The sequence below is a fragment of the Moschus berezovskii genome, chromosome 25, assembly GCF_049115385.1.
Source record: "Moschus berezovskii isolate FMDL1 chromosome 25, NW_MosBer_1.0, whole genome shotgun sequence".
Taxonomy (NCBI): Eukaryota; Metazoa; Chordata; class Mammalia; order Artiodactyla; family Moschidae; genus Moschus; species Moschus berezovskii.
The window spans coordinates 1,179,237-1,190,165 of NC_142484.1; the positions used below are offsets into that span (position 1 = coordinate 1,179,237).

The 10,929-nt window shown below is 58.0% G+C and overlaps 1 protein-coding gene across 1 annotated transcript in view; it reads right to left on the minus strand.

Moving 5' to 3' along the window:
- The window catches only part of MOB2 (MOB kinase activator 2), a 50,720-nt gene extending 44,778 nt beyond the window's left edge, over positions 1–5,942 (minus strand). The window contains exon 1 of the mRNA XM_055415201.2: positions 5,808–5,942. Within this exon, the coding sequence (XP_055271176.1) occupies positions 5,808–5,824 (17 nt within the window). The 5' untranslated portion in view covers positions 5,825–5,942. The remainder of the gene's footprint in view (positions 1–5,807) is intronic.
- Between the last annotated feature and the right edge of the window lie 4,987 nt (positions 5,943–10,929).

Consider the following 10,929-nt stretch of genomic DNA (forward strand, 5'->3'; position numbering starts at 1 on the left):
GCACCACCCTCTGGGGGAGCCCTGCCAACAGCGGCAGGGGGGCACCAACCTCGGCCACTGCAGGTAAGCATGCACAGCCGCTCTTCCCACCAGCGAGGAGCCTTCTTCAAAGAGAAGAAAACCAGGCGATGCGGAGAACGTGGCTGTGGCCCAAAGGCACGTGGCTCCACTCAAGGAAAGACGCACGGCCCAGCCCCGCGTCTTAAGTGTCCACAGTCTACCCTGTGGTTCCGACTGTTTCTAGTCCCGTCCCCAGGCTCCACTCCATGGCAGAGCCCTGCACATGGCCCAGGGTGCCCCGGGCCAGGAGAAATGCTGGGCAGAAAGAAAAACAAACCGGAGGAAGACAAAGAAGGGCAGGCCCTCCAGCCAAGTCAGCTGGGAACAGCACGCACTGCTGCCTCTTCCGGACACGGCCACTGCTGGGGGGATGCGCACAGAAGTCACTGAGACTAGCTCGCGGGGCCGACGTGCTCGACACAGGCGCAGAGGGTGCTCCACCCAATGCACTGCACCCAGGCCCGGCCTCCCTCTTAGACCCCGCAAACCCGTCCCCAACAAAACCACGTGGGCCTGGGTACAGCCGAGTTTCCAGGACACAGCAAGGGTGGCGTGGGAAAAGCTGGTACAGGCAGAACGTCAACAGAGGCGGCCGCCAGCACCTACCTGAGCAGGCACCTCCCAGGCCAGCACGAGCGCTAGACAAGTCCAGCAGCCAGCATCCTGGTGCCGCCCAGCTTTCCAGCATCCTGAGACAAGGCCTTGGTGAGCCCAGCAGGCAGGGGTGAGAAGCAAGGCCAACGGCTGGGACAGGGCGCCGCGGCTGCCCCAGGAACATCTGCCAGGCAGAAGGGTGTCCTGCCCAGCCCCCACCGGGCTCCCGACGGCTCTGCTGGGTTCCCGTCTGCCAGTCTCTCATAGCAGCACAGCCCTGGGGACACTTCATGAAAGGGTTCCCTGCAGACCCTCCAAGCAGGACAAGTGAGAAATGACGTGTCACCACCAAGTGTGCAGACACATGGGGCTCGTTCCAAGAGGGCCCCGCATGAACCTCCCTGGTGGTGCAGTGGTTGAGACTCCGCCTGCCAATGCAGGGGACATGGGTTCAATCCCTGGTCAGGGAAGTTCCCACAGGCCGCAGGGCAACTAAAACCCCGTGTGCAATGAGAGAAAGCCTGTATGCAGCAATAGAGACCCCGTGCAGTCAAAAATAAATATTCTTTTTTTAAAAGAGAGAGAGAGCACTCCACATGACCGCGGCTCTCCTTGAAAGGGTCAGTACACCCTGCCCAGGCCTACCCGCCGTACGCCCTTCCGCGGCTCTGGGTGGGCAGGCGGGCGTCACGCTGCTCCTGCCTCGGTGCCTTCGCAAGTGCCATTCCTCCTCCCAGGGACATGACCTTCCCTCTCTCCTACTTGGAAAGCTCCTATGCACCCTCCCAAGCCACCTGCCTGGCCCTCGGCGCCCCCCGGGCCAGCCTGACACAGCACAGACTACCTTCTCCATCTCACCCTGGGCTCAGGGCCCGGCCCACACCAGACAACGAATGCAGCAGGGCCTGGAGGTCTCCCGGCGGGAAGTGTCCGGCTCACGGCTGGCTGAAAGAGGTTAGGTCACAGCAACATCTCTCAGGACTAGCAAAAAGCAAGAAGAGTCCAGGTTTCCATGAAGAGGCTATACACACAAATCTCCACACCACGGATTATCACTTGGCAACAAAAGGACAGCTGAGACCAGTGACAGCACGAAGGACTTCTACGGCAGAGCTGAGCGAGCGGGCCACAGAAGACCACGTGCTGTGCCTCCATCCCATCTCTGCCAAAACAGCCCAGCAGGCAGATGTGCAGACATGGACCCTAAAGCAGTCATCGCCCACAGCTGGGGTGGGGACAGGGAGCCACCGATCACCAGGCGTCTTCCGGGGTGACCACAATGTTCCCAAACCAAACTGTGGTGATGGTCACGCTACTCTGTAATTTTACTAAAAATTACTTAATTGTACACCAAATGCAAGTAAACTTTATAGTATGTAAATTACACCTCCATGAGGCTGTTGAAGTTCAGCCTGGGCGTTCTCATGATCGGATTTGACAGCCAGCCACCACAACATCTTCCCCAGAGGCAAACTGCCAAGGGACAGTCATCAACACCCAGTTCAGACACCCACGGGGTGGCAACCACAGGGCTGGGTCCCCTTCACTCGAGCACATGAGGCCTGTGGGCAGAGCCCCTGTGCCCCAAAGGCCCTGTCTGCACAGCAAACCCTAGGCACAGCCCGAGAGCGCCAATCCCATCGCCCTCTGGAGTAAGTGACCCGTCCAGGAGCCGGTCTTCTTAGGCCAGGAGAGCCAGGAAGCCCTACCCTGCACCTCACCCGCCTCCTCTGCCTCTAGGGAGGAACAGGAGGCACCGACGTCAAGGCTGGGAGCCACCCCAGTCAGGGGCTAGCGGGGTGCACGGGCTCCACCCTGGCAGGCAGGTCCCTGCAAACTTCACCCTGTGGGCCCCACCAGGCAGAAGTGAAGGGAGTGTGTTTCCTCTCCTGTGTTCCCAGACTCTGCCGGGAAGCTTCTGGAGTGGCTTTGTTGGGTAAAACATAAACCGTGCTGCTATCGACCACTCCCAGATGCCCGCCACTGCCAGTGAAGGATGGATGAAAAGGCGCCCTAACCACCATGCTGTGTGGGGTGGGTTCCTCGCTGGCCCAGCTCACGCAGCTTCTGCTCTGGGCGAGGAGGGTGCCAGCCTGTCAGGCGCTGTCCAGAAAGGAGAGAGCCAAGGACCACAGAGGTGACCCCCACAAGAAGTCACGGCCCCTTTTAAGTTAGAAATTACTTTCGTAAAAGGAGAGGGACAAAGCTACCACGCAGCGACTTCAATGGCCGGCTCAACGCCAAGCAGAGGAAACGCACAGGAAGACGGCGGATGTGAGCCGCCTGGCACAAAGCTCTCCTGCAAGTGAGCCCAGCAAAGCCCAGCAGCAAGTCGTAACATGCTGGCTTCATTTCTAGCTCCCCGAGCAGGTTTCCTGCAGGCCTCCCTTTCCTCACCCACGGCAGGCAGAGCTGAAGATAAGGCTGCCAGTGTTACTCAGCAAGGCCCTGCAGTGATGGGGAAGATGCAAGCTCACAGAGCCGTCCGTCAGCCGCTCCTGTGGTCAGGACAGCGAGCAGAAGAGGAGGGGCCGTCCCGTCTGCCACTCCACTTGCGGCCACACTCTGTCACTCAAGATGAATGAAGGCAAAGAAAAAGAACAAAAAACATGAAAACTCTATCCCAAACAACCTGGTTGACAGTGACTGGTGTGAATTAACAAAAATATCAACAAACAGTAACACACACACACAAACACTTCCTCGGTTCTTCCAGGCGGCGACCCGGCCCGCTGCAGCCCCACCACTAAGCATGTAAAAGGCCTTGGCCCCTCGCCCGCCTCTGGCCAGCTCCCCTCAGAGAGGCGGCTGGCGGGGCGGCAGGCAGGCCAGGGCGGGAGGCCCAGGGTCTGCACTTCCCACGTCCCCATGGCTGTGAGGTACGGGCCCTCACCCGCCTCTGGTCAGCTCCCCTCAGAGAGGTGGCCGGTGGGGCGGCAGGCGGACCAGGGCAGGAGGCCCAGGGTCTGCACCGCCCACGTCCCCCGTGGCTGTGAGGTCCGGGCCTCGGCAGCCTCCTACATCACAGCAGATGCTCAATAAACTTGTGGGAGGGACAAGGGGACACCTCGGCCCTCCCAGCCCTAGTGTCCCAGGACACCCAACCTAGAAGCATGTTCTCAAGATCAGAACCTGATGACAGACTATTCCACTTTCTTTTTAAGGAGCAGGGGGTTCATAGTTAAGGAGGTGTGAAAAAATTCATGATTCCCCAAATCCGACACACAGTCCACCAAGTTTAAAAAGACACACATACACAGATAAGCAAACTCCATCCTAATCTCTCTCTTGAGAGCTTAAGTCACTTTAGAACTGCCTACTGTATAGCCAGGCGGCAGTGAGGGCTCCTTCCCTCCGCAGAGACCACAGAGGCAGCAGCTCCAAGACAGTCCCTTTCAAAGCTGTCTTCCTCCAACACGGGCACTGGCCACTGAGCCTGAGGAAGTAAGTGCTCTGCTGACCCTGCCCAGATGACCACCTGGTTGCACAGCCGTGACAAGGGCCTCAGGAACAGCTGCGGTAAATTTCCGGTTATTTACAATGATAACGATAAAGTCCGTAAAGCACAGACCTTAGGCAGGTAGACAAAATGGACTGCTGGTCAGTTTCCAGGGACAGAGTACCTGTTTCCTACAGACACGAGCACAGAATAATCACACAGACAGAACACGATCAGCTGCCTCCTCGGCAACCCCGCTCATCAGGCTGGTCCCTCTGATACGAAGGCCTAAGAATTCAACTCAGCCAATCAGTACTCTACTCCTCTGAAACAGACTTGCAGGAGGCCACGTGGCCTCCAACACCATCTCTCCTGATAAAGGCAGAAAGCAAGCGCCCACCATTCAAAATAAACGTAGCTGTCTGCCCTCCAGTTCGGTGCCTGTGGCTCACAAAGGCCTCCTATGAAAACCTCTGCTTACACCCTCCAATGCCAGGTGGTGTGCTACACGCTTTGCTCTGGCACCTCAGCGAACCCTTCCACAGTGCCAGGTGACAAGGACCATGGCTCCCACTTTACAGATGACTTTTAAGAAGCAGGTCTGGAGAAGAAGCGACCACCCAGAGTCACACAGCTATTGAGCAGCAAGGCTGGGATGGGAGTCCCGCCTCTGCAATAAACCAGATGAGCTGCCTTGCCCCACAGCGCCTGCCGTCCCGGCCCCTGCGCCCTGGCTCCAGGTCCCCCCCGACACACTCACACCCGTCTTTGGCCTTCCAATTCCTCCCTCACTAGACTGCAGCCGACCTGCCAGCAGGGAAGGGTCTCATTCATCCCATGCTGACTATCCTGCCAGCACCCTCCATTCCGCCAAGCCAGCAACGGCCTGATAGACCCTGACATGCAACGTACATGGGACCTTTCACCTCCCTTTCAGGACTTCGGTGTCCAGACAAGCCTTCCACCCACTCCGGCCAACAACTCGGCATGCGCTCCCTCACTCCCACCCCGAAGCCCTAGAGTAACTACCCTGACTCCAGAGGAGCGCTGTGCACGTTACAGCCAGGCTGACGAAGGACCGCCCAACTGGGTGAGAAGTGCCTGCCCTTCTCCATCCTCAAAACGTTAAAAAAAAACGGAAAGAAAGGAAGAAAAAAGGACCGCGGCAGGCAGAGTAACTTGTGGAGGAAGACGTGCCGATCCGCACGTTGACCTAACCCCCGGCAAGCGCAACACACGCAGAGGCAGGGAGAGCGCGGCCCGGGCCGGCGCGGATGCTTCCTTCCCACCCCGCCCTGCGGCGGCGCCCGCGGAAGCGCCGAGAGCACCCTGCCCGCCGACCTCGCCCGGCGGACGCCGGCAGGCTTGGGTTGTTTCGCTCCGGTCCGTCCTTTTAAAGGGACTGCCCCCCGCCGGCATCACTGCTACTTCTTGCAGAAGCAAGCTCCCCGCGCCGACCGGCGAGCAGCCCCGGCCCGGCCTCCCCCGCCGCCCGACCACCAGCGGCGAGGGGTGGTCGCCGGCCCCGGTCCGGCTCCCGGGACGCGGCGCTCCGCGCGAGCGCGACTGCAGGCCGGACGCGGGCCCGCTCCCGAACCCGCTCCGGGGAGCCCCGGCCCCGGGCCCGACCCCGGACGCCCCTCGCCCGCCCGGTAGGATGTCCTCGACCGGTGCCGCCCGCGGCCCGGCCCGCCCGCCCCGCCGCCGGACTCACCCCATGAGCCAGTCCATGGCTGCGCGGGGCCCGCCGCGCCCGCCGCCCGACTCGCTCGGCCCTCAGCCCGCGGCGGCGGCGGCCGGAAGTAAACACTCTCTCGCTCACTCCCACACGCGCGCCGCGGGCGCCGCCGGAAGTGGCGCAGCGCGCGCCGCCTGCTGGGAACGGTAGTCCCGGCTGCCACCGCGGCCCCGCCCGCAGGGTCCTCAGGAGCAGGCGCAGGGACTTTGCCTTCAGCCCTGGGATGCGCGTCACTCCCCGCTGTCCCCTCACACCGGCTGTCCTTTCACACCCCGATGTCCCCTCACACCGGCTGTCCTTTCACACCCCGATGTCCCCTCACACCGGCTGTCCTTTCACACCCCGATGTCCCCTCACACCGGCTGTCCTTTCACACCCCGATGTCCCCTCACACCACGGATGTGCCCTCACACCCCGATGTCCCCTCACACACCCGAAATCCCCTGACCCCGGATGTCCCCTCACCCCCCCATGTCCCCTCACACCCCGGATGTCCCGTCACACCCCCGATGTCCCCTCACACCCCTAATGTCCCCTCATCCCGGATGTCCCCTCACACCCCTAATGTCCCCTCACCCCGGATGTCCCCTCACACCCCCTATGTCCCCTCACACCCCGGCTGTCCCCTCACACGCCCGATGTCCCCTCACACCTCAGATGTACCCTCACACCCCGATGTCCCCTCACACACCCGAAATCCCCTGACCCCGGATGTCGCCTCACACCCCAGATGTCCCCTCATACCCCGGATGTCCCCTCACACCCCCTATGTCCCCTCACACCCCGGCTGTCCCCTCACACCCCGATGTCTCCTCACACCCCCGGCTGTCCCCTCACACCGGCTGTCCCCTCACGCGCCCGATGTCCCCTCACACCTCAGATGTACCCTCACACCCCGATGTCCCCTCACACACCCGAAATCCCCTGACCCCGGATGTCCCCTCACACCCCAGATGTCCCCTCACACCCCGGATGTCCCCTCACACCCCCTATGTCCCCTCACACCCCAGATGTCCCCTCACACCCCCGATGTCCCCTCACACCCCCGATGTCCCCTCACACCCCTGATGTCCCCTCACACCCCCGATGTCTGCCCCCCAAGGGTCTGTCCATCTTCCTGCCTCACGACCTGCCATCCCATGGCCCTGTGGTGTTCTGGGCTTCGGGACCCTGCTCTTCCGCTTCCTGGCTGGATGACCTGGGGAAGTTGTTTACCGTTCTTGTGACTCAGGTGGTTTGTTTGTGGAATGTGGATGACAGTGCCCTAAGAATCTTGAGGTCACAGGTGGAGGCTGAAGACGGGAAAGCAGGGAGCTGTGACTCGGCATATCGAGAGTGTGACCCTCCTACTCAGGCAGCTTGCCTGTGCTCGAGGCCCACCGCCTTCCCCCCGATCGTGGCTTACTGTTCGGTGCACCCCACTGTATGGCTTTGGGTCACCCAATCTGAACGGGCCGTTCAGATCACATAGTCATGAAGTGTCCCGTGGTCTTATGTATGGTCCGAAGTGCAGCCCAGTGGCAAGTCAAAACTCGCATCTCAAAGAATCATGACTTATTTCGTAAGAGGATGTGGCTTTGCTCCAAAAACCTGGGGCCCTCCTATTTCGTTCACCCATGACAGCTCCACAGTCTCCACCAAGCACCACTGGATTTAGCGAGGCATGAGTGCCAAGTGGTAGAACTGCTTTACTGCAGCCTCAGCTAAATCTTCTCAGTTTGGGGCACATTCAAAGTGGGCAAACCCTTAGGTCTCTTACTAATTAGATAAGAATAGCGCACCAGAGATCAAATTGCCAACATCCGCTGGATCATGGAGAAAGCAAGAGAGTTCCAGAAAAACATCTATTTCTGCTTCATTGACTATGCCAAAGCCTTTGACTGTGTGGATCACAATAAACTGTGGAACATTCTGAAAGAGATGGGAATACCAGACCACCTGACCTGCCTCTTGAGAAACCTGTATGCAGGTCAGGAAGCAACAGTTAGAACTGGACATGGAACAACAGACTGGTTCCAAATAGGAAAAGGTGTACGTCAAGGTTGTATATTGTCACCTTGCTTATTTAACTTATGTGCAGAGTACATCATGAGGAACACTGGGCTGGAAGAAGCACAGGCTGGAATCAAGATTGTTGGGAGAAATATCAATAACCTCAGATATGCAGATGACACTACCTTTATGGCAGAAAGTGAAGAGGAACTCAAAAGCCTCTTGATGAAAGTGAAAGGGGAGAGTGAAAAGGTTGGTTTGAAGCTCAACATTCAGAAAACAAAGATCATGGCATCTGGTCCCATCACTTCATGGGAAATAGATGGAAAAACAGTGGAAACAGTGTCAGACTTTGTTTTTTTTGGGCTCCAAAATCACTGCAGATGCTGATTGCAGCCATGAAATTAAAAGACGCTTGCTCCTTGGAAGGAAAGTTATGACCAACCTTGATAGTATATTAAAAAGCAGAGACATTACTTTGCCAACCAAGGTCCGTCTAGTCAAGGCAATGGTTTTTCCCGTGGTCATGTATGGATGTGAGAGTTGGACTGTGAAGAAGGCTGATCGCCGAAGAATCGATGCTTTTGAACTGTGGTGTTGGAGAAGACTCTTGAGAGTCCCTTATACTGCAAGGAGATCCAACCAGTCCATTCTAAAGGAGATCAATCCTGGATGTTCATTGGAGGGACTGATGCTAAAGCTGAAACTGCAATACTTTGGCCACCTCATGCGACGAGTTGACTCACTGGAAAAGACTCTGATGCTGGGAAAGGTTGGGGGCGGGAGGAGAAGGGGACGACGGAGAATGAGATGGCTGGATGGCATCACCGACTCTGTGGACATGAGTTTGAGTGTACTCCGGGAGTTGGTGATGGACAGGGAGGCCTGGCGTGCTGTGATTCATGGGGTCGCAGAGAGTCGGACACGACTGAGCGACTGAACTGAGCTGAACTGAACTGAGCGCACTCAAGGCTTCCCAGGCGGTTCACTGGTAAAGAATCTGCCTGCCAATGCAGGAGACACAGGAGAAAGCAGGTTTGATCCCGGGGTCAGGAAGATCCCCCGGAGGAGGAAATGGCAACCCACTCCAGTACTCTTGCCTGGAAAATCCCGTGGTTAGAGGAGCCTGGTGGGCTACAGTTCATGAGGTCGCAGAGTGTCAGACACGACTGAGCAGGCACACAATGAGCTCAGCACACTCAGTGAACTCTGATCAGAGATGATGCTACCTGCCCAATGTCATATCCTTTCCTTTTTCCCTTTTATCTGTTCCTTCATTTTCCTCCTACTCCTTTACCCCAGCTTCCCATGTAGACAGAGTGGCCAATGAGATGTAAGTGGAAGTTGTTAGGTGGCTTGCGGGGTATCCTTTTTATCCTTCCATCCCACCCAACCCTGGCCCAATCTCCTGGTTCCTGCCAGTAATAGGAAGACAATGGCTAGAATTTCTGCAGCCATCTTGGACCGTGAGGCATGCTAATAATGGCAGAGAAAAAGATGGACAGGATTTGCGTTCACTGCTGACACTGTGAGGCCTCCACAACAGTCTTGCTCTTCTTACTTCTGGACTTTTTTTCCCCCCCGACACTGTGTGGTTTGCAGGATTTTAGCTCCCCTCCAGGAACTGAATCCAGGCCCTTGGCAATGAAAGCATGGAATCCTAACCACTGGTCCAGCAGGGAATTCCCTGAAGTTATTTTAATTGAGAAGATCTTCTGTTGCTGTTCCTCCCAGTTTAGACAATTGCCTGATCGATATTCCCATCAAAATATGTGTGCTCTTCTCGTGTTGAGGTGCTCAGGTGTAAAATCTTGTCCTTCACGTTGGAGGGGACTCTTGGCATTTCCAGATAACTGAACCCCTCCAAACGTGCAGTCACCTAGCTGTGGCAAGTTCCTAAATTTTCATGAGATCTATCCCTTCGGCATGTGTGTATGTTATTTTAGCATCTAGAATGTACCTCAGTCCTGGGCTCTGCAGTCTATCAAGGGACATCATCTGTGTGATGGCACGGTGAGGCTTCCTGCGATAATCAGACTCTGCATGGACTAAACCATGGTGGGGGGGCAGCAGAGCTGGTGTGACCCTGCACTGAGGTGGTGGAGGTGCACCCCTAACCCTGGCAGATGGGATCTTTGCAAATGAAATTAGTTAAGATTAGGTTGCGAGTGTGGGCCCTAATCCAGTGTGACTAGTGTCCTTATAAGCAAGGGATATTTGGACACACTCAGGCACACAGGAGAAAGCCACGTGAAAGTGAAGGCAGAGATCAGGACTCTCAGCGCCAGGCCCTGCTGGGCAGTGGGGGCAGAGGCAGACTCCCGATGAAGGAGGACAAGTGTGAATGGTTGCTCAGCAGTGGAGGGATTTGAGTGAGGCCTGGAGAATTCCTTGGATGGAGGAGGCTGGCCGGCATACAGTCCATGGGTCACACAGAGCCAGACACCACTGAACTGACTCAGCCCATGACTGCACCTGAGGTTGGGGGAGCCCTGGACGAACACGGAGCACATTGGCACCAGAGCAGGGGCACCTTCCAGGAAGAGAGAAGCAGTGGCTGGCAGAGGAGGGTGCTTACAGGCAGCTCAGTGGAGGTGGGAAGGTGGGGGGGCCCACGGAGGAGGCCTGGATGTGGTGACCCCATCCAGATGAGAGGTGCAGGGGGTGGGAGCCACAGTCAATGCTGCTTACTGGAGGGCAGTGGAGTGAGGGGAGGGAGGGAGGGGTGAGGGGGTGGGCAAGGGGAAAGGAAGGGAGCTGAGATGCCAGCTAGACTGTAGGTGGCACCCGGCCGCTTGTCCTTTCTGGGTCTGAAGGCCGAGGATGAAATCTGGCTGGAGACACAGCTGTGGCCGTTGACAGCAGATGTGACCCTGAGCCCTGGGGTGCGGCAGTGGCCCAGAGGCCCGCAGCAGGGGGATGCTGTGGGCAGTCTGGGCTGCAGGTGGGCCAAGGGGAGGGTCTGGAGGAGGATGGGGGAGGGTGCCGGGAGGCTGGAGACCGCTGAAGACCCGGACTCCCCTGCCACACTTCCTCCCAGCCTGCAGGGCCCTCGGGGGCCGGCCCGCGCGGACCCGCCGCCCCGTCCTAGGCGCGGGCAGCAGGT